At 45.3% G+C, this 20,835-nt stretch overlaps 2 protein-coding genes across 4 annotated transcripts in view; one reads left to right on the top strand and one right to left on the bottom strand.

Moving 5' to 3' along the window:
• Window positions 1-6,809, top strand: part of LOC121623606 (solute carrier organic anion transporter family member 5A1) — a 38,986-nt gene extending 32,177 nt beyond the window's left edge. The window contains exons 7-10 of the mRNA XM_041960933.1: window positions 1,655-1,814; window positions 2,620-2,861; window positions 2,958-3,022; window positions 4,082-6,809. Of these exons, the coding sequence (XP_041816867.1) occupies window positions 1,655-1,814; window positions 2,620-2,861; window positions 2,958-3,022; window positions 4,082-4,539 (925 nt within the window). The 3' untranslated portion in view covers window positions 4,540-6,809. The remainder of the gene's footprint in view (window positions 1-1,654; window positions 1,815-2,619; window positions 2,862-2,957; window positions 3,023-4,081) is intronic.
• Window positions 6,810-9,629: 2,820 nt separating this feature from the next.
• sulf1 (sulfatase 1) overlaps window positions 9,630-20,835 on the bottom strand; it is a 34,495-nt gene continuing 23,289 nt past the window's right edge. The window contains exons 10-21 of one of the 3 annotated variants that reach the window (XM_041960930.1): window positions 18,477-18,603; window positions 16,257-16,464; window positions 15,414-15,660; window positions 15,195-15,291; window positions 14,989-15,083; window positions 14,766-14,837; window positions 13,752-13,924; window positions 13,511-13,653; window positions 13,177-13,300; window positions 11,583-11,616; window positions 10,508-10,558; window positions 9,630-9,799 (exon numbers count right to left, since the gene is read on the bottom strand). In XM_041960930.1, coding sequence (XP_041816864.1) covers window positions 9,766-9,799; window positions 10,508-10,558; window positions 11,583-11,616; window positions 13,177-13,300; window positions 13,511-13,653; window positions 13,752-13,924; window positions 14,766-14,837; window positions 14,989-15,083; window positions 15,195-15,291; window positions 15,414-15,660; window positions 16,257-16,464; window positions 18,477-18,603 — 1,405 coding nt within the window. In that variant the 3' untranslated portion in view covers window positions 9,630-9,765. The remainder of the gene's footprint in view (window positions 9,800-10,507; window positions 10,559-11,582; window positions 11,617-13,176; window positions 13,301-13,510; window positions 13,654-13,751; window positions 13,925-14,765; window positions 14,838-14,988; window positions 15,084-15,194; window positions 15,292-15,413; window positions 15,661-16,256; window positions 16,465-18,476; window positions 18,604-20,835) is intronic. The other 2 variants (XM_041960932.1, XM_041960931.1) reach the window with 2 other exon arrangements.

Genomic DNA, 20,835 nt, shown 5'->3' with positions numbered 1-20,835 from the left:
TTAACAGCTGCCAAAATAAAGCCGTGCAATGATCAGAATCTTTGTTTCCTCTTACAAAATAAGACCTCAGAATTGGTTTCCCGTCATTCTCCGTGTTCAGCGTCCGCAGTGCTCAACCGCATTAAGCCTCTCGCTCTCTTTGGCTCTCTGTTTGGGCTTTTATGCAGTGCCGCCTGCACACAGTGACACAACATCTGGAGGGTTCAGCGAAGGCCGGGGCTTAGTCTGGAGAAAAAGGATGTGCAATCAGCACAGTGAGCCTGCGACTTTTCCGTGCACGCAAACACACTCACACACACGCATGCAGACACACACTCCCTCTCCCCTCACAGACAGTGTCTGGAATGTGACACTGTTATGTCAGGACAGGCCCAAATGTGCTTCCCCTCTTACAAATGACATGAAAAGGAGGATGAGTATCACTTTATGGCTATGAAAAATGACGGTCCACTGATTTTAAGAAGTAGCATAAAAGAAAATGATTAAAAACTAAAATAATTTAAGCTTTTTCCTGGTTGGCAGGTTATTATTTGTCGTTGTAAAATGTCTTTTAGCGATACAACGTGTAGGCGATACAAATGTTAGAAACACACACGTTCAGAAAGAGATGTCTGTGTACGTGTGTGTGTGTACGTGTACGTGTGTGTGTGTGTGTGTGTGTGTGTGTGTGTTAGCGTCACTCCCAGGCTGCTGTGTTGTTAGGGCCTGTCCGCGGCTGTTCCGCAGGGCTCAGAGCGAAAGCCTCCCAGAGCAAACCCAGGACTCGCTTCACTGCTCCGAGCTTAGACGCAGCCGAAGTCCTGTTTGGCTTAGAGCGACTGTTCCCACACTGCCTGTCGAGTCGCTGGAGGTGTCACTTCCTCAGCCCCCCCTCGCCTCCGTCCTTCTATCATCACACATCACACAAGCTGCTGGACGGCTAGATTAAAGCTAATTAAAAGGATTATGTGCAGCAGATTAAAAAAGAGACTCAGAGACTACAGTAAACACTGTCAAGAAGCTCTTCATTTTGCTTCATATGAAACACTGTTTTACTGTTGGATTGCATCCCATTTTTCTTTGCAAATAATACACAACACTGTTTGGCTCTTTCTCCTGCTGAAACAAAACTTCATGGATGCTGCCATGCAGGGGACAGGATGCATTATCCTCTTCGCAGCACGAAGCATCGGGTTTCATGGGAATTGTGGTCTAATAATGCAACATACAGCACCATAAATTTGGTTTTCAGTCTTTCTGGGGCTAAATGCTGTGCTGTTATCCCAGCAGGGCCACACTTGGAAGAGAGGTTGCACTGAGACTAACTTAGACAAATTAATGTGTAGAAAATGAATAAATGCCCCTACAGAAAGTCCCCTGCCTGTGGCCCTTGGTGTTACAGCATGACCAAAAACACAGCCCCCTAGTGTGACTTATAGAAGATAAACAACCTTGTTAATTTATTTTAACATCGAAACTGTTTTGAAATGTTTGGAAAACACAAGTTATGAAGACACATATAGAAGATAATTGGCCTTTACGATGGGGTCTTTAAATAGAAGACTACATACAGTATAAATGGCACTAAGAATCCAGCTTCAAAGATCAGTTTTGTGGTCTAGCGCATGGATGTGATGGACCCCCTTTCCCTAACAAATGTTTTCTGTGTCTGCAGCCCGACCCTGACGATGACCCACAGGAACCTGACGGGCAGTTGCAACGTGAACTGTGGCTGCAGGATCCATGAGTACGCTCCGGTCTGCGGCTCCGACGGCATTACCTATTTCAACCCCTGCCTGGCTGGATGCAGCACCGTGGGCAATGACAGCACTGGGGTGAGCTCACACACACCCACATACACACACAGACACACACACTAAGCAGCAACCTCCACAACTGAAAACTAAGGCCAATGCAGAAGTGCCAAAAACTGCAGTTCCTCGAATGGCCACTTGAGGCTGGCTCCAAAAGCGAGTAAATGCCCATAGACCTCCATATTAAGACTTTTTTACAGAATTAAACATGTTTACAGCCTGTGGTCTCTATAGCTAACGTCCCCGTTCAACAACAACACTGTTCAGGGTTGGGTTTTTCTCTAACTTGTTTGAATTATATTAAGGTTTAAAGTTATGCATAACTGCTCTGAGTAAGAGCTAGTCGATAAGTTTCAGCACCCAGGCTTTCCCCTTATATAGTCTGACACACACACACACACACTCATGCACTCATAGCTTTGTGTTCCTGTCTCAGAAATAATGGCTTTGTAGCCATTTATTCAACAAACAGAATAAATAGGATTGACTAGAATGATTTCAGAGAACTTTGCTCAAGGACACATTAATCAACATGAATACAAAGACATTCTCCCCCCCTAGCTCTGACAGTACAGGAAGTGTCGAACTCCACAACAATGTCACATAGGAAATTGTAAAAACACGAGGAAAGCAAATGTCTCGATTCTTTGTCCAGATCACTGACTGATCGCTGGTGCCACCCAGTCCGTCTGTGTGTGTCTGAATTTACTGTAGATTTTTCAGTACAGTGACAATATTTGTATTCTTTGAATGGACTTGGCTTCAGATTGGGGTCAGTTTAAAAGGAGAGCGAACAGTATGAGTTACCCCAATCATTTCCCTACAGATCAGGAACTACACCGACTGCGGCTGCGTGCAGAGCAGGCAGGTCATCACTCCGTCGTCCGGCGGCCAGGTCAACCAGCTCCAGCTGGTCATTGTCAAAACCTACCTGAACGAGAACGGCTACGCTGTGTCGGGGAAGTGCGACCGCACCTGCAACACCCTCATCCCGTTCCTCATCTTCCTCTTCATCGTCACTCTCATCACCGCCTGTGCCCAGCCCTCCGCCATCATCGTCACACTCAGGTGAGAGAGCTGACTTCTCTTATTTTCTGTCTCTTTCTGCCTCTTATTTGGATGCAGTGAATCAGCATCATATATGTGCTGTTTCTCTCTTCTCAGGTCGGTTGATGAACAGGAGAGGCCTTTTGCTCTCGGGATGCAGTTCGTCCTGCTCCGAACTCTTGGTAAGCTGCTGAATATTTGCACTATGACGTCTGGTAAACGTGTTAGAACCACCCACTGTATCACGTCTCATCTAATTTCCATCGTTGGGGCTTTTCCAGCTGGTCTGTAATCTACTTCTCTAACGCTCTGTTTTCTCCGGCTCTGATTCTCTCTCCTGTCCTTGATGACGCCCTCCAATTTTAACGAGAGCAGGGATGCAGCACTGAGCTGGACCTCTGTGAACTTGTGTGTTGATAAGTGTAGAAAAAGCCCCCTCAGGGTTAGGAAGCACTGCCCTAACACGCCTCTGATCTGCTTGGTGTGAACATAAAGCTGTCACATAGCTTCTCTTAAACCATCACACCGTGTGTGTGCAGGGCAGGAGAGAGTCTGTGTTTGTGTGGTTACACACTCGGATCCTGAAATCTATGTTATCTGCTAATTATACAGTCTGATGCAATCCCAAACAACAGCCGTGCAATACATTTTTCATTCATAAAGTTACTAATGTTGCCTTTTTTTGGGCAGAAAGGTGCTGATTCAACCCTTAAAAGCCTCTGAATTTGTTTGAGGCTGTAGTTAATGATGGTGTTGTGTTGGACTCATTATCTTAAAAGGTGTTTCCAATATTTTGTCCACTTCCACTGACGAACGGGAGGGGATCAGAGCTGCTTCTGATCTGCATGAATTGGTGCCACCAAGTGGCAGAATGACAGTGCTGCAATACAGTTAATCAGCTATCTTGTGCTTTGTCCCAATTCCACGACATACTGATTGTATACAGCTCGTTGTCCTGGTTTAGTGTTTTTGCAGCAAGTATACATTAAATGTATGTACTTTACTGTGTTTTAATAATAATAATAATAATAATAATAATAATAATAAGTCTGAACTTAAACACAAAGCTTTCAACATTTTGATTTGAAACACCCTCAGAGGTTTTCAGGCCCTTTTGGTCACTTTTGCAGTGTGACCACAGGTTATAGTCGAACCGAGCAGAGAGTTAGTCTGTAGTTTGGAACAGGATCAAGGTGGAGGTAATTAACGTGACTGATCACAGCGTCTCTCTTCTCCCTCAGCCTACATCCCCACGCCCATCTACTTCGGTGCTGTGATCGACACCACCTGCATGCTGTGGCAGCAGGACTGCGGCGTGCACGGCTCCTGCTGGGAGTACGACGTCACCTCGTTCCGCTTCGTCTACTTCGGCCTGGCCGCCAGCCTCAAGTTCGTCGGCTTCATCTTCATCTTCCTCACCTGGTACTCGATCAAGCACAAGGAGGACCGAGCCGAGCGCTGGCGCCAGCACCTGCCTCCGCTGGGCACCGTCAGCGAGCTCATCTGCCACGCCGGCGGCCACAAAAGTCACGCGCGCACCCGCTCCTGCCCCGTGTTCATCCCGCCGCGGCCAGACCCACCCACCGCCCTGCTGCTCAACCGCGGCCACAGCAGCCTCAGCTGCCCCGGCAACGCCCTCAAAGCAATAACCCCTCCCATCCTGTTGCCGCATCACCACAGAGGCTCCGCCCATGTCTGAGAGCGCGCCAAGCCTCCCTCGCGGGGATTCATCATGACATGTGCCTTCCTGTTTGTGTTTCTGCACCGCGCGGCGTCTGCTTTACACCAATCAGACACCAGGCGGGGCTCCGCAGCTGCTGTAAGACTGACGGGCAGAGACACAGGTGCGCCCACCATATTTAAAGGGCTGCTCATTGTCGTTTATAAGAACAGGAGGCTGACAGATGTTCTTTTATTCTGAGCATATCATCAGCTGCAGCCACACGCAGCATCCACGCCGAGGTCCGGACAGTGTAAAGACATCACACGGTGCTACTGTTAAAAGGCGGGGCATTAAAATCTCTGTACAGACAGACGAGTCGTCACCAACACAGCATCTAAAGCACAACTGACACACCTGTACTATGCAAGATCCAATGTACAGCTCCCCCCTTCTCAGTACTGTACAGCTCCCTCTGTATTCTACATCCGTACCTCTTTCCTCTTCCCTGCTCTGTTCATACATCCACGTTGTTGTCAGGCTCATTCATAATCCCATCTCCCCTTCAGTCTGAGCTGTGAACATATCAGTCTGTGCATTTGAGCCATTCCACCCTGTTCTCTTGTTATGTTTGCATCTTCAGAATCGCCACAAGTGGGATTTCTTTTCTTTTTTAATTCTCTCACCTCTTATTTTCCCCTTCCTTTTTTCGTAACAGTGCCTCTCAGGCTGTCTCGGCCAGTCCAGTATACAAAGCTAGCTACCAGGGTAATGCTAGCTACCTAAAAAGCCAGTCACTGTCCTCTCAGTCGAGCGACGGCATTCTGCTTCGTTGCTTTTGTGTTTGGTGACAGTCGCCACCGAGCTTGAGTCGCTGTGCTCGGAGGTCAGAGTTTCTCAACCATGTAGCTTAAAGCCAACAAGCACCAGTGGTACAATGTTTTAAATGACTTCTATGAAATGTCGAGTCTTGTCAGTGAGCAAGAGATCTATATTTCATAACACATCACTCTACTTAACCATTACAATGTGTAATAATTATCCAAGTGGCAAACATGAGAGAGGAGTAGGAAAGGTATCTCATCTCTGACCATGTGCTAAAGCTACTGTGTGTCCAAAAAGATGTGATTGTACTTGAAGGTGGGAAAGCGACGGAGATTCAAAATGTGGCAAACCTGCTGTTTTCTTCACAAATTTGACCCGTTTCGAACGTCTACCGAGCAAAATGTTCAAAATCTATTCTATTGCAACTACAAATGAAAGGATGCTTCATCTTGGCTTTGCATTGCAATGGCTTCTCCATTCTAACGGCCATCAGATGTACATAGTAGTTATATTGTAGTCTAGGCTTTTTAAAAGACGAGTAGTGTGGCAAGCATGTAAAACAGTGAACCTCCTTTTATCAGCAAGAGGGATCTGACATCGAGTGTTCAGTTCCTGGGTGTTTGGGGCCCTCTAGTGGACAGAGAGAGATGATTGTGCGAAGGCCAGTGAATGTTGCCGTTGTCTGTACTATGACATTCTTGGTTAAAAGGTTAATTATTAAACTTTATCACTGCACTGAATTTAGCTCTCCAGCTTTCCAAAGATATACTCGAACAAAAGAGCCCGCAGGCTTTGACATGCAACTAAATCTTGCCTGCGGTTTTGGTGGAGAGGTCCACACAGTGGGTATATGGCAGGAATCAGATTAATGTGTCTGAACAGAAGCATGTTTGACCCGAAGTGGTTCAATAAAATTGTGTAATTTTCTTTTAGCTTGAGCTCATGTTATTTTTTTTTTAAGGATCTAGTGTTCGCAGAGCAGTGGAACAGGTGGTAATATGGCCTTTTCATGTTAAAAAAAAGAAGATTTGTTTAATATTAAGTATATCAGGTGAATTTGTGGCACGTCGTTTTACAGCCACATTTTTACGTGTATTTTTCTTTTCTGAGGGGGGGATAAAAGTCTAATAAAGATATTGTATTTTATATTCTGATCAGTGCGACTTCATTTTAGCTATTAAAAGTTTAGGTGGAAATAAAAGGAGAGTCCAATGCAGTGAATACATTTTAAAAGTTAACATTTTTGGCCAAGATTTGTAGTATTATGCCAGGTGAAGATTATCAAGTGGTAATGACAGTAACTGATTTGAGTATTATTGTGACTTAGTACCTCAAATTACACATTCATAAGTGATCATCGTGTAAATATTGACAAAGCAAGTGAAGCGTATTATAGAGCTCTCACATAGTTAGGAGCATATTTATGAACTAATCCATGATGTTGTAGTAAAAAAAAAAGGAAAAAAAAGAGGAAAAATAATTAAGCTACAAAAAAAAGAAGAAATGGTGGATTTGTCTCGCGGTGCCTGAGCAGTATTATTCACACGGGAAGGGTTGAGTTTGCTTTCCGTCATGTGGGGAGGGGGTCGGGTTATTGCAACGTTTGTTTTTCTGTCACAATTAAATTGATATTAATGCTGAAGTGATGCTACCCAGAATGCCCTTCTCTCCATCTGTAATGATTCTGTAGCCTTCCTCTGCATTCATCCGTCTCTGATCAGGTCACCTGCTAATGTGGAAGGCTGAACGTGATCTTTGCAGAGTCATCCTATAATTAAACATTTATTACTGATAAAATGCCAAATGAACAGTTAAACAAGTGAACCAAACAGTGCCCTCTTTGCAGGGAAGGGTAGAGAATCATCCAGTTATGCCATACCGATCATTTGACACAGCAAACGTGGGGTTGTCTGCCTTCACTGAACTTTACTTCAGTGACCTGCTGTTCAGACATCCGGATGACTTCAGATTTGCTTTAACGCATTTTCCTTTCATGGACAGAAGAGAAGCTGTATTCTGAAAGTCGAGCTCTTATTGCTTTTGTTCCTCAGGAACAGAAGGCTAGTTGATGTTTGTGAACACTTGGTTTACAAATGCCTTGAATACTTGATATTTGTCATTAAAAAAAAAAAACTGAAAAGCTTGACTTGGCTTGATTGAATCATTGCAAAGTATCGTTTACAGAGACATGCGGCGGGACAACACTTGAGGCCGAGACATCACCAGGAAGGTTGAATGGGTTTATTTCTTAAAAGCTTTATGGCTTTCCTGAAACCAGACTTGTTCTAACACTTCTACATACACACTGTCGAGAGAAGAGGACAGCATAGGGTTGTTGCAGAACCAGTTTTCCAACATCTCAGTCACTCTTTGGAAGCACCAACACTACAACCAACAGCAGGAAGGTTAGACATTTTGCTCTCAGTGGCCCTCAAATACTTTGCTTTTGGTGAAGAGTATCTCACTGACTACACTGTAACAGTGTGCCGTCATGCACCAGATTTAAGGGACTACACAGTTACATTTGAATGAATTGGCCAAGTGCAACAAAACACTCTGGATTATCAAAGCACTACATCATACACCACATGATTAACTGGGGACATTTTCAAAGAAAAAAAGTGACACAATGAACATTTTCACCCCCAGTGATTGTGATACTGGTGACATAAGAGGCTGTGAATAGTGACAAACTCTGCAAAGTCAGAGCTGGTGCAGTGGTGCAACTTCTCGGTGAGCTCAGAGTATCAGAAGTGTTTGCTGCAGCTGGATCATTAAGACGATGACACAAGCTGTTAAAACTGTCCCATGATTGTCTGAACTGCCCGATACAAATGGCAAAGGGGTAAAAATATTCCCATAGACTAAAATTAAAAACAATCTATAGAACATATTCTGCATTTATGTTGAATCTAACTGTGTCTTAGTTTTAAAAATTAGTCAGTAGAAATGATCTGATTTCACAATGGAAACAAATTTCAGATCCACAAACGGTGTATGTGTGTGTGTCATAATGTGGAAAAGTTCAAAAGTGCATTCGGGGTATAATGTCGCCTTTGTGTATATATTGAGGGGATACTGTTCTGATGAGGCGTCCTGTGGTGAATAGAGTATTCAAAGACTTGAGCGTGCCTGAAGCCGACTAAAGCTACCAACTCATTCAGATTGTTGAAATGGTTTCACCACTCACACTTGTTTTTCATAAAAACATACATTAAAAACGTCAATGATGTGATCCATGTGGACTTCATCATTTTTAATCCCAACACTTAAGTTTAGCTGCATTAAGGCTTTTTTCTTTTCTAAATATATATTTGAAAAAAAAAAAACATCATAACACTGTTTACTAATAAGTGTAGGCACCTGTAAAAAAATAAACAATAACTTTAATACTCATTATACAACTCTGACTGACTGAGGTGGCATCACTCGCCATTGCTCTTGGCAAGCTCATCTCCCAATCACTGTGTTTCTGTGTCTCTATGGCGACCAGCAGCTCATTGGCTGGCTGGCCAGCGCATGCGTCTGCCTCAGAGGGTCTGATTGGAGGGTTGAGGCAGAGAGCCGCTGCCCTCGTAGTCCAAGGTGAGGGGCAGCGCCGACTGAGGCAGCACCTGTAGTACCAACCCGACACTCTGTGGGGTTCTAGTCTGTGTGGTGGGGGGGCTCCCGCTGGTGCTGGCCTGCACCTTGGGCCTCAGTGTCCGTGAGGAGAGAGGGAGGTAGCCTTGGGCCTGGAATATGTCCTCTTCTTCGAGGTCCAGGCCCAGGTCAAGACCCTGAGGGCCGGTCTCCTCTCCGTGGCCCGGGCCAGGCTCCAGCTGGGCCTGCAGGCTGTTGTGCGTACGCAGCAGGCTGTCGTGTCGTGTCTCCAGCTCCGTCAGTCCGTTCCCGCTGAACGTCTCTCCTTCCATCTCCTCCAGCTGTGCCCACGTGTCGCTCCGGGAGATAACCCCGTCTCCTCTTGGCCCTGATGATGATAACGTTACCGGTGACGCAACAGACCCCCTAGGTCTGTCTGTAAGCCTCTCAGGAAGGTCGTTGACAACAGATTCCAGTTTCCTCTCCAGTGTGGGCCTGGGTGTGGGTGGTGCTGTTGGCGTTTTGCTGGGGGCGGGGGTGGTGAGGCGAGCCAATGTGGCCAGGCTTGACCAGACGTCGCCGGCCGGGTCCAACTCTTCTCCGCTGCCCTCTTCAAGGCCTCCACCCCCGGCCCCGGAGCCCAGCTCGGGCAGGGTGGAGTCGTCGAACTCGCGGGTTCGGTTGAATTTATTTAAAACGTGTCGCAGTGCAAATATATTATCTACATCCTTCTGGAAGTTGGCCCAGTTGTCTGGGCTGGGGCTGTAGTCAGGCCTACATTCATAAAGGCTTTCGTTTATGCTGTACAGATCCTCCAGTCCCTGCCAGTTCACCTCCTCGTCTGTCAAGTTGGGTAGTTTAACCCTGTCGTCCGTCCCATATTGGCTGTGTGCTGCCAAAAACAAAGAACCAGAAGACTGTAAGAATACGAGGTAGAGAGAAGAATTTACACCATGCAGTCATGCCCAGCCTCCGGCTCTCACTAAAGCAACCAGCTCCATGGGGTTTGAGGCCCCAAGCAACATCCACATCCACACACACTCACATACACACTTCAGAGTTGCATTCAATCAACTAGGTAAACACAGCACCAACACTGAGCTCAAGCCATGAGTAGTGCAAACACATGCTGCCCTAAAAATTCACATTAGAAAGACTGAAAAGAAAAATATTTAATGATCCATCATAATAGACTAACATACTGAGCTGCACAAGAAAAATGCAATGGCTTAGTTGACAAAAGGCCTGCGCTGGGGTGAAATGCAAAGTCAGGCAACCTGGAATAAAAGAACTTAACAGCAGAGGAAACAAAAACAACAAAACAAGAAGATGCTCAGGACAAAAAAGAAGAAAATGAGCTTGCTGCTGAATGTTGAATCCTCAGAAAAAAAAATCCAAAATGCTATTAGAAAATAGGCAAACAATAGAAAATTGCAGCGAAGGGCTAAAGAGATGGGCTCAGTTTGATGTCTGCAAGTAAAAACTGAGGAAAAAGAAGCATCAGTGCCACTTCAGGCCGGCTTTCCTTGTGAGATCAGCTTTCTTGTAACTACTGCAGCTAGAGAATGGAGATGGCTTTGATGTAGGCTTAGGCACTCACAGGAAGGAGAGGCTCGGTCTCCTCTTTGACCACTTTCGATGCTGCTGTTGCCTGGTAAGCAGGTGCCAGAAACACAGGTCAAGAGGGCAGAGGTCAGTGGGAGGACAGAGAGGTCAACTCAAATGTCCACTCTACCACAAGCTAATGGCCATGAGCAGAATGACAGGTGTCTGAATGTACACTAATGTGATGATAGCTGCTGATTTATGGATGTGGCTGACATGGCATGGGGGGTGATGTTGAAGGAGTAGTTCCACATTTTTTGGGGGAAATTTGCTGATTTTTCCAAGAGTCAGATGAGAAGATTGATACTACTCTCGTGTCTCTGTGGTAAATATGAAGTCATAGCCATGAGACAGTTAGCATAGCTTAGCATAAAGATTGGATTCTTTTAATGAATTAGCTTTCAAGGTGCTGCAAAGTTAGCCGAAGCTAACCAGCTGTTGACTATAACTTCATATTTAGCGCACAGACATGAGAGAGGCGTCGCTCTTCTCATCTGACTCTCTGCAAGCAAGCGCTCCTTTCCCAAAATGTCCAACTCCTCCTTTAAGCTTTCATGTAGAATGTGATGCATGAGGGTGGGATGATACAGTATCATGCATTGTCATTCACGTGCACTTGATGCTTCGGTGGGTCTCAAGTAGAAGCACATATTCAGCCCCTCCCTACATGACTTCTTAATTCTCAGTGAGCCATGCTATCGTAAGGAGAGCTATAAAAAAAAAAAAGGATAAACTTTGAGGCTATATTTGAACAGCTGCTATAAATGTTGCACTCTCAAGCAAAAGGTTTGAAAATATGCAAAATAGTATATGTTTAAATAGCTGCAGGCTGACGTTACACGGCAGATTAAAGTGAAGACAGGTGGTGTGCACAGAGGTGACAACAAATGAAGCTGCTTTAATGAGGAAAAAAACTCATCTGTTATGATTTGTTAGCGTGTCCCCAGCATGCAGCCACAGATTAAGCGCCAGCACTCCATGGACGGATGTATTAGTGGGAATGAGGCAAATTCGGCCCATGCAGGTGTTAAAGAAAAAGCCACTGAAGAGAAACAAAAATTGGTGGATACCTGTGTGGCTCATAGCTTCCTCCATCTTTACCTCCTAATCAGAAAAATAAAAGCAATCGATTGTTAATGTTTTGATTCAAGGAGATACGGGAGGGAGATAAATAGATCATTCACACTGAAGATTTCTTCATGCACAGCTGCTACTCCCTAGGGAGAAATGCAATTATTGGATGATCAGAACGAGGACGGGAGCAATCAGGAAAGGAGAGATTTCAGATTTGAAAACAGGGAGGAGAAGTTTGAAAGGTCGTACAATCGGGCTGGATGGAGAGATGAGGATTGATCAGAATTGAGTGGTTTTGTGAGGTTTAGAGTTCAACGGGGTTTCCCCTTCAAAGCAAAAAAAACACATAAGGTTATCCAGCGATAATGACGGTTAAGTCACACTCCGTAAATAGGTGCAAGTAGCTGCTAGATCCATTTCACCACACCAGTTTAGTTTTAATAATCTATCCCTCCAACAAAAACATCACTTGATGTAACCGCAACGGCAATTTTCATTGGTTCACGGCGCTGGCATCGTACCCGAGCAAGGGCAGCCAGCACAAGTAAGAGATTTTAGGCTGCTATGTGACATGTGTTGGCATGGTCCTGACAAGTTCAGCATGCCAGCACTGAAACACAATCAGTTTTCTCAGAGCAGCTTGGCCGCCCCAGTGCTCCACTCTCCAGCTGGTAATTACAGACATTAAATTTTTATCCGCAGGACATAAACAATGCAGCCAGTTCATGCCACACACCAACCTTACAGGCTTTGGTCATCGCGGCATTACTTATTAACCGCCTCCATCGCTGGGATTGTCTGCTCTGTACGGGTTCCTTGGCCGTGCGGTGGTAGTAAAAAAAACATATTGTGGCTGATTATAGCGGTGATGCATGACGGGCTCAAATAAAGTGACAGCCTCAATTGCCGTGATGACAGCATCCTCCAAATAATATCTCTAACACCGGGTGAGTCACAAAGGGGATAATAGCCAGAATGTACAACTTATTTTTATTCTAAAATACTAATCAAAAGGCTAGAACTGAGTGTATGTGAACAGGGAAAATGTCCCAGCAGAGTGGAAGGTCCTGGGCTGAGAAAGAGGGGTCAGAGTGTGTGTGCATGTGTCACACATATATACACACACACACACACACACACACACACACACACACACACACACACACACACACACGTGAACAAAGATCAACAAAGGACACGCAAGACTCAGTGATGATTCCTTGACCTCCACCTGAAATTTCAGCACATACACATCACAGAGTGGATCATCCGCAAACACATGCAGCATGCAGATATGTGCAAACACACACACACACACCACAGAGACTGAAGCAGATTCGAAACACGACAGAAGACTGGACTGAAATATAACCACACAGTCACTCATATTACTACTTCAGCATCACGTGTTCTTTTAACTCGAGCTAATTCAAATGTAATAATCTGTCTAATTCCTTTGTGTGTGGAATCTGTTTCAGTCATTGTTGGCGTCACAACTACCACTAAACCCAGTGTGACAGTCCATATGTCCAAACAGTTTAGGACAAGTAATTAGAAACAATAAACAGGCTGAAAATGAGCATTTTTTACCTGCATCCAATCCTTTTGGACGAGGGTTACACTGCTTGTAACCTTGACAACTCCTCATCTCCATCAGCTGGGCGTGGAGAGAGTTAAGTACCTCCCGATCCACTGCATACACCGCGTTGGTCAGCTGGACAGGTAGAACAAACACAGAAATTCCACAATCATGCTCAGAAAAATGTTGTTTTAGTGTCATGATGATATATTTGCACTTTTGTCTGACTCCAACATAATTACTACTTTTAGAAAACAGGGACCAATGAAAACAGTTCAAGAGACACAGACAGGAAGCAGGACAGCCATTTACAGCTTGAATGACTGTAGACAGATGATCACCCACCTGGTAGGGGTCACTGTTGAGGTCAAAGTACTCCAGGAAGCCAGTGGAGAACTCGCAGAACAGCGTGTTGTGTGTCTCGTTGATGGTTCTCAGGCACCAGTAGGTGTTGTTGTTGGAACTGGTGCATGCACAGAATCCACCCACTGGACAGCAATAGAGATTTGCTGTCAATTCTACTGCAGCTGCTGACAAATATCTTAATAAGAGCTTTCAAACAACAGGCTGAAGCCAATATACATACACGACCAGAGGGGAGCGGTCTGCCAGTGGTCGTTGTTGTGTGTGAAGCAAGTGAGGCCAGGCAGGCTGCAGTCGTCTCCCTTCCTCTGCCGCTTCTTCTCCTTCCTTTCCTTCTTCCTTCTCCGGATCTCGTTGTACAACTGGGCCTTCACGTCCATTTCCTGCGCAGCCTCCCTGTCGGGCAGAAACGCGGGCAAATTACAACCCGGCGGGATGCAAAGATGACATCAGCCCCCCACCCTCTCTAATGCCAGCAACCACAATGGTGGAAGATGTGGAGGGGGACTTCCAGAAGGCACCGCTGATGCCAGGATGCGACAGTCTGTTTGCTTTCATGTTTAAGCTCTCGCTATGTCCAATTTTCTCCGGGATGACATTCTAGCCACTGTCTCCCTTTTCCTCCCTGCATGAACATGGAACAGGCGCTGCAAAAAAAGCAGCTGCGTTGTATTGGCACAATCTGTTCCCGATGTTTCCTGGTGCAAGTTGATCACTCTGTTTGAGGGATTGACTGATTTCCTCCTCTGTTGAGTCATTCTATCTTTCCATGCGACTCAATCACTTCCAGACACACACACACAAAATAGGTCCCTGGCCATACATCTGCTTTGTCATTTAAGCTCAATCCAGGGACCAAACACTGGATGAAAATGTCTACATAACATTCTTCCTTTTGAAACCATTTGCTTCTTTAGGACCACAGACATCACAGTATACATATTAAACACACACACACACACACACGCACACACACACACACACGCACACGCACGCACGCTGGGCTGGCCATCAGGGAACTACCATGTTATCTTAATGAAGGTGAGCTGTATGTTTAAACCTGACATGCCATGACCATGCAGATATTCAGCAACAAGGATAGAAATGTACAGTCCAACAGCATCATAAGACACAATTTTTTCTTATGTAAGTCACAAGTCATGGTCAGTATTAATCAGTAAGTACAGGGGTGACACTAATAGGGCAAACCCATAATTAAAGGGAGAGAGAAACTCACTTAAATGGATGGAGTTGATCTTTCCTGCTCTTCAATCTCTCTGCCTTGTTTCTGTCTCCTTTGCTATAATAGCTGGTTTTATAAACAGAGAAAGAGACTAAGGACCAGACAGAACACTTTTTGAGCTGTGGACTCCAATAGGCTTAAACAGCTACTTGCATTGCGCATGGGAATAACATTAAAGAGAGAAATGTATTTTGGAGGTGAGAGTTAAATGACTAACCTCTTCTTTCCACAGTCACACTCATCCGGTCGCGTCCTCTTCAGGTGGCCTCTTACTTCCCGGAGGTTTTTGATTTTGTCTTGAAGTGCTTCAATCTGGAATTGAATTTGGAACAAATCTTTTATCTGTTAAGACAAATTCCTCACCACTGAGAAAATTAGTAACCTGAAGCCTGGTGCCAAGCTCACGTCTCCTCACACACTCACCTCCTGGTCCACGTAGCTCTTATGGTCTTTCCAGGCTCTGGAGGACTGGTAGATTTCTCTTTCACAGTGGACGCTGTCATTCATCAAGATAAAACACCTGAAACAGATGCAAGAAAACACCTGTCATACACAGCTCTTTGGACAGACATACAGTATATGTGCATGTGAGAAGCGAGGTCATTGTGGAGATAAATTTTTTAAGGGAGGCTGCCTTCTTACTTGTGGGTAACTTTCACAGAGTTTGGGTATCCGACAGCATTGGTATCATCCGCCAGCATTTCCTCTGAACCATCATCCGAGCCCAAATCAAACTCTGGGTCCTCTGGGTTGTGGTGACGCTTGGAGATGACGCGGCGGCGGACAGCTGACTGATCGTCTGCTTGAAGGTCAATGTCATATATGTGACCCTCAAACTCCACAGACAGAGATCTGGTTGGCCGGGTGTGGACAAAACGTGGTTGATAACCTATTGAAAGTGTTTTTTTAAAAGTTAGTGTCTTTAGTATACTTATTCGATTCACGATAAAAGTTTATTCCAGTGTTCCTGATGAATTTAAAACCCCAATGTAAGTAAGTATTGATCTTGGGACATTTCTGGAGTGCATTTTATAGTATCATCAAGTTTATATTTCAGTTGCACTTTTTCTGAACAACACTAGAGGGCATCAAACCACTCAAAACCAACAATCTCAACAGCGCGCGAACACAAGGCAACATCCGCAGGACTAATTGCAGGACATGTTGCAGGATGTTTGCTTTTTCTGTGCATCTGTCTCCCTTTACAGCATAAATAATCCATGACAGGGAATCAAGCATTGAGCCTTTGCAGACTTCTTCTCCGACCGGTACTGAGAGACGGACATCAATACAATGTGAGTTGAGAAAAAACTACACATCAGCTAAAGCAGTCTGGCCCATGCCAGATTCCCTACTGAAAAAGCCACAATAATCCTACACATGTGTACATCCAATCCTTGGTCACTTTAAATGATTTTATACTGTTATACAATATTGCCTGAAGACAATATTGCCTGAAGAAACAAAAGGTTTATTTGCACTCACGCTGGCCAGATGAGAGCTGTCGGTGCGAGCGGCGGCCCGTTCTGGACGGTTTGAAGGCAGCGTCCCCACAGTCACAGGCCCTCTCTCTGTTGTCGTAACTGCTGCGGGGCTTCAGACTGCGGGCCCTCTTCCTGGAGCCTTCTTTTGAACTGCCTTTACACTTCTGTATCCTCCACTTGCCTGTGATCTCCTCCACACAATGCCATTTCTGTCAAGGACAGCAGAAAAAAAAGAAATAAAACGGATTTCTAGAAATCACAACAAACCAAAGTGTCCTTGATGTGTGTTTCTTCAAGAAATTTCCACATGTTACTGAAGCAATGAATATATTTTCTGGCACAGCTAATAAGCACTATAGATGTTAACAATATGAATAACTTAATCTCAGACAATGCCTCCGTTTGCTGCGGTTTTAGAAACTCCTTGTGACATATATATCGGGAAAATCTCAGCCTGTGGGACAGAATGGCATCCAAAAGCAGCAGGAAAGATAAACCAAAACGACCACATGAGATGAATCGGCCCTGTCTGGTGTCTAGAAAATAAAGTGGAAACCCCTATCACTCTCAGAGTGGGTACATCTGCGCCAAGTGCGTCACCAGTCTACTTGTGTAAATACATATCCACGCATTTGTCTACATCCTCCGTGTCTTTCTCAACATCCATTCCCACGAGGAAATGAAAGTTGAGTCTAATTTCTGTGGGTAGTACCGCCGATAAGGTCTCGTATATATGGAAGAGACACATCTGCAGGGCCCAGCGCAGATGATCAGTGGTGAGTGTGGGAACGTGGGTCCAAACAAAGGGCCATAAGGCAGATCAGGTTTCTTCTGGAAGGCTCATATAGTGACGAAGAGCTTACGGGCCCAACAGAGCTGTTATATCAGCATTAGACAAGACGCGAGGGAGAGGGTGAGAGATGTATCGTCACTCAGGGATGAAAACGATCTCTGTCTTTCTTTATCCTTCTCCCTCGCCCTCCCTCCTGTGAGTGCTTTTAAAGCACAACAGTGCCGTGACAGCAGCAGGACAGGAGAGACGGATGAGAAACTGACATGGAGAAAGACCCGAAGCACCGCCAGTCACACGGTTATGTGCCCCCCCAAAAATGCAGTAACAGAGGTTTCTCTGGTGTACCCACAACAGACCCTTATAGTTCAGTACAATCACACGATCAATTCTGAAGGACCGCAACAGCTCAATGACAAACACACAAGACAGGCTGTGCTCTGAGAAAAATCTGGTCGGTCTGAACCCAAGATCGTGTGGTCATATTGAAAAGGAAGGCTTTCAAAAACAAAAATTCTTCCATTCTAACCTAAATCGGGGTCAAGGCTGAGGTTTAATGTCCTTGTTGAAAATACATTTAACTATCTAACTTCAGTAGAATGATTCAGTTTGAGCCAAGGTTTTTGTTTCTGTGACAGGGAGGTGAGTTGGCCTATGCTCTTTACTAAGCTTTTCCTCGCTGCATGTAGACAGATTAGAAAACAAAATGTGTTTGCATCTGTGTTTAAGTACCATTCCACCCTGTAAGAAACAGTCAACAGCACACACACAGTTCAGGCCGCTCTCTGGGAGGCCATGGTAAATCATGCCAGACGAGCCATTCATGACCACATCTTATCCCTCATGCTATGCAACTACATATTATGATGTATACTGGGTAATGTGTACTGTGTCTATTACAGGTGTGCCCACATCAGAACACACAGGCTCATACCCATTCACACGACACAACACACGCTGCTGAGCTCAACTAGAATTGCTCCATTGCTGTCTTTAATAACTGATTGTTACGCACACACACACATTTATGTGACTATAAACCAGATCTGGACTGCATTAGTCAGCTCCCAAGAAACTCTGCCCGTCATTTAACGCTACCTGAAACATGTAACAATTTGTATTGTTCTGGTCTGCGTGCTGCAAGGCCACATACTGTAGCACTTGGCTGTTGGTCTGCCAGAGAATTAATGGGCACAGATGAAAGGGAAGTACCAATGCACCACAGCAGCGCAAAAGGGTCCAGTCATGAACCAACTGATGTGCTGTAAATGACTATTTCACTTGTGGCTCTGCGGAATAGTTCAAGAGGCAGCACGGAGGTCACCACACGAGTGGTACTCATTACTGTTAGAACAGAAGTGAAGAAACTTTTCTCTGTAGGTATCAGGGGAACTCGTTTTTGCTCAGTGCACATGGGTGTGTTTAATTTACCTGTCCTGGCTGTTCGCAGGGTGTCTGGTATTCGGCCTGCTGGCAAGTCTCTTTGACCTTCTTGTACTTTGGAAGGCTGTTAGTGTGCTGAGTGTTCACAGAGTCATCCTTCTTTCTCAGAATCTTCCTGCACAACAACACAAGTAAACAGAAATAAGAGGAAATCAGCATCAACAAAAGGACTTATTCAGGGGAGTCAATATACTATTAAACTATTGAAGTATTACTCAACATAAGTGAGCTGAATTAAAGTTTTAAGCACTTTAAGAGTTTCCTGTTTTTTACTTTCTGTCACGGCCAGTCCTGTGTGCTACTCATGGTCATGGCCAGTGAATGGATAAGTTATTTAGCATCTGTGTTGTGCCAGAGGGTCTGGGCACGGAGCTCAGCACAGCCTCACACCACTGCTCAGCCCCAGGCCAAGCTGTTTGACCTTGGCTTGGCATCACGTTCTACCGCCCTGCCCCCTTCTCCTCTGCTACCACCACAAGGCCTGGCAGAGTCTCTGCTCAGGCCATGCCAACCCCCCTCACCCCATCCCCTGCTCTATCCCTAACTCTGCCAACATGGACTGGCTGCTCACGACACACAGACAGAATGACGGCGACAACGCAGGAGAACAACCTGTCCCCTTTAAGAGTAGCCCCGTTGTTGCGTTGTCCGATCCTGTCCTGTTCCAGGGGAAGACAGCCAATGTTCACACACTGGCTCGGCTATGGTCTTTAGCCTTTCGCCAAGGGTGATTAAAGAGCTAACAGTTGTTGTCGATGTCACACCCTGATGGCTGCATTACGTAGATGATTGGATTCCCAAACAACACAGTCAGTCCCAGCTGTCAGTCAGCATTTCATGGGCTCAGTGGTACAGTACTGTGAGGTCATGTGAGGATATTAAATCACAAAGCGTATCACATGACCGGTGAGAGGACTGTACAAAAAAACATTAGCTACTGTGTGTGTGCTGCTACATCTGTGCCTGAGTAACAGAGTGAAAGGTCTGCGGAGGCTAATCTCAGCCTTTAGAGAGAAGCGCACGAGCAGACAGCCTTTCTAAACAGTGTGGATTAATGGAGGAATAGATTAAAAGAGCTAAAGCTCCTATGGGTCAGAGGTCTCACTCTTTTCATTTCATACACAGCGGCCCCAGAGACTGGCTAGTTCTTCTGTCACACAAACGTATGCCAGCCGGAGACTGATCTGCGTGTGCGGCGGCAAAGCTAACCAGTGCTTCTTTTATACTCTTGGAGACGTGTCTGCAGATGTTGACGCGGTTGCTGGCAAATGAGCAAATTAGTGGAAAGGAGATAGGAAGGCCAAGCCAGCCATTTGGAAAAAAATAGGGACTGTGCGGAAATGACAGTGGGGAAAAACAGCAGCTGTATGGGAGAACATGACATACTGTAATATACAGTATCATTAACATGCTGCCAGCACAATCTGACCTCAACCAGTGTTACGGCTCTCTCTCCCCTGCTTCGTTTTCCTACCACTGTCCCATGTCTTTCTGTTTTTATTTACTTCATTTTGCCCTTTTTTTTGTTTGCTCGGCCACCTGTGTCATGTGAAGACAAGCTTGATGGGATTATTTCTCTGTTCTCTAAGTCGTCAGGTTTCTGTCAGTGTACCCCTGGCATTACCACAGCTTAACATGTTAGGTGAACAAAAGCCGGCTGTCAGATTGGGGGTATCGTTTTCTGCAACATATATCTGGCAACAGAGGAGAAGTTAAATAAAGACCCCACAGCGTTTGGGAGAGAGCATGTGCTGTATGCGATACATATTACAAAAGAAAAGTCTTGGGGAAACAGTCAAGCCTTGGCTATAGTGCGGCTGCTGCATTCCATACTGGGGAGCTGGTGACATGTCCTGTGAGTGGATTGAGTGTGAGCCCTCTAGCCATTCCTAAGGTAACATCATCCTGAGCCTGGCTAGCCTTTGTTTATTTTGCGCGTGTCTGGCTCTACCATCTCTACTGAAATGTATCTTACGTCTGTCTCCGCTAGTGCAGGAACAGCAGGCTAATTCAGGTTTAGGGCCCTGATCATGTGCTCAATATATGCAAGGCCCCTTCCGAAGACAAAGACTTTGCTTGTTTTTCTTGTAAGTGATCAAATGACCTGGTTACGCATGTGTCAGCGCCTTTTGCGTGAACTGTCATAATTTGCCAGCCGCTTATAGCTTTACCAAACAACTTTGAATATTTCAACCTCTTCCACCGCCACTGCCTTCCAAGCCGCCTGTGGTCAGGAAATGTCTGTCAGATAACAAATAACTGAGGAAAGAGGCTGTGTTGCTGGATGAGGGAACGTGCGTTGAGACTTGCACATTTTGGGTTCACTGAAATGTTTTGTCAGGTTTGT

The sequence above is a fragment of the Chelmon rostratus genome, chromosome 20, assembly GCF_017976325.1.
Source record: "Chelmon rostratus isolate fCheRos1 chromosome 20, fCheRos1.pri, whole genome shotgun sequence".
Classification (NCBI taxonomy): domain Eukaryota; kingdom Metazoa; phylum Chordata; class Actinopteri; order Chaetodontiformes; family Chaetodontidae; genus Chelmon; species Chelmon rostratus.
The sequence above is the reverse complement of the archived record's forward strand: the minus strand, read 5'-3'. Positions and strand labels throughout refer to the sequence as shown.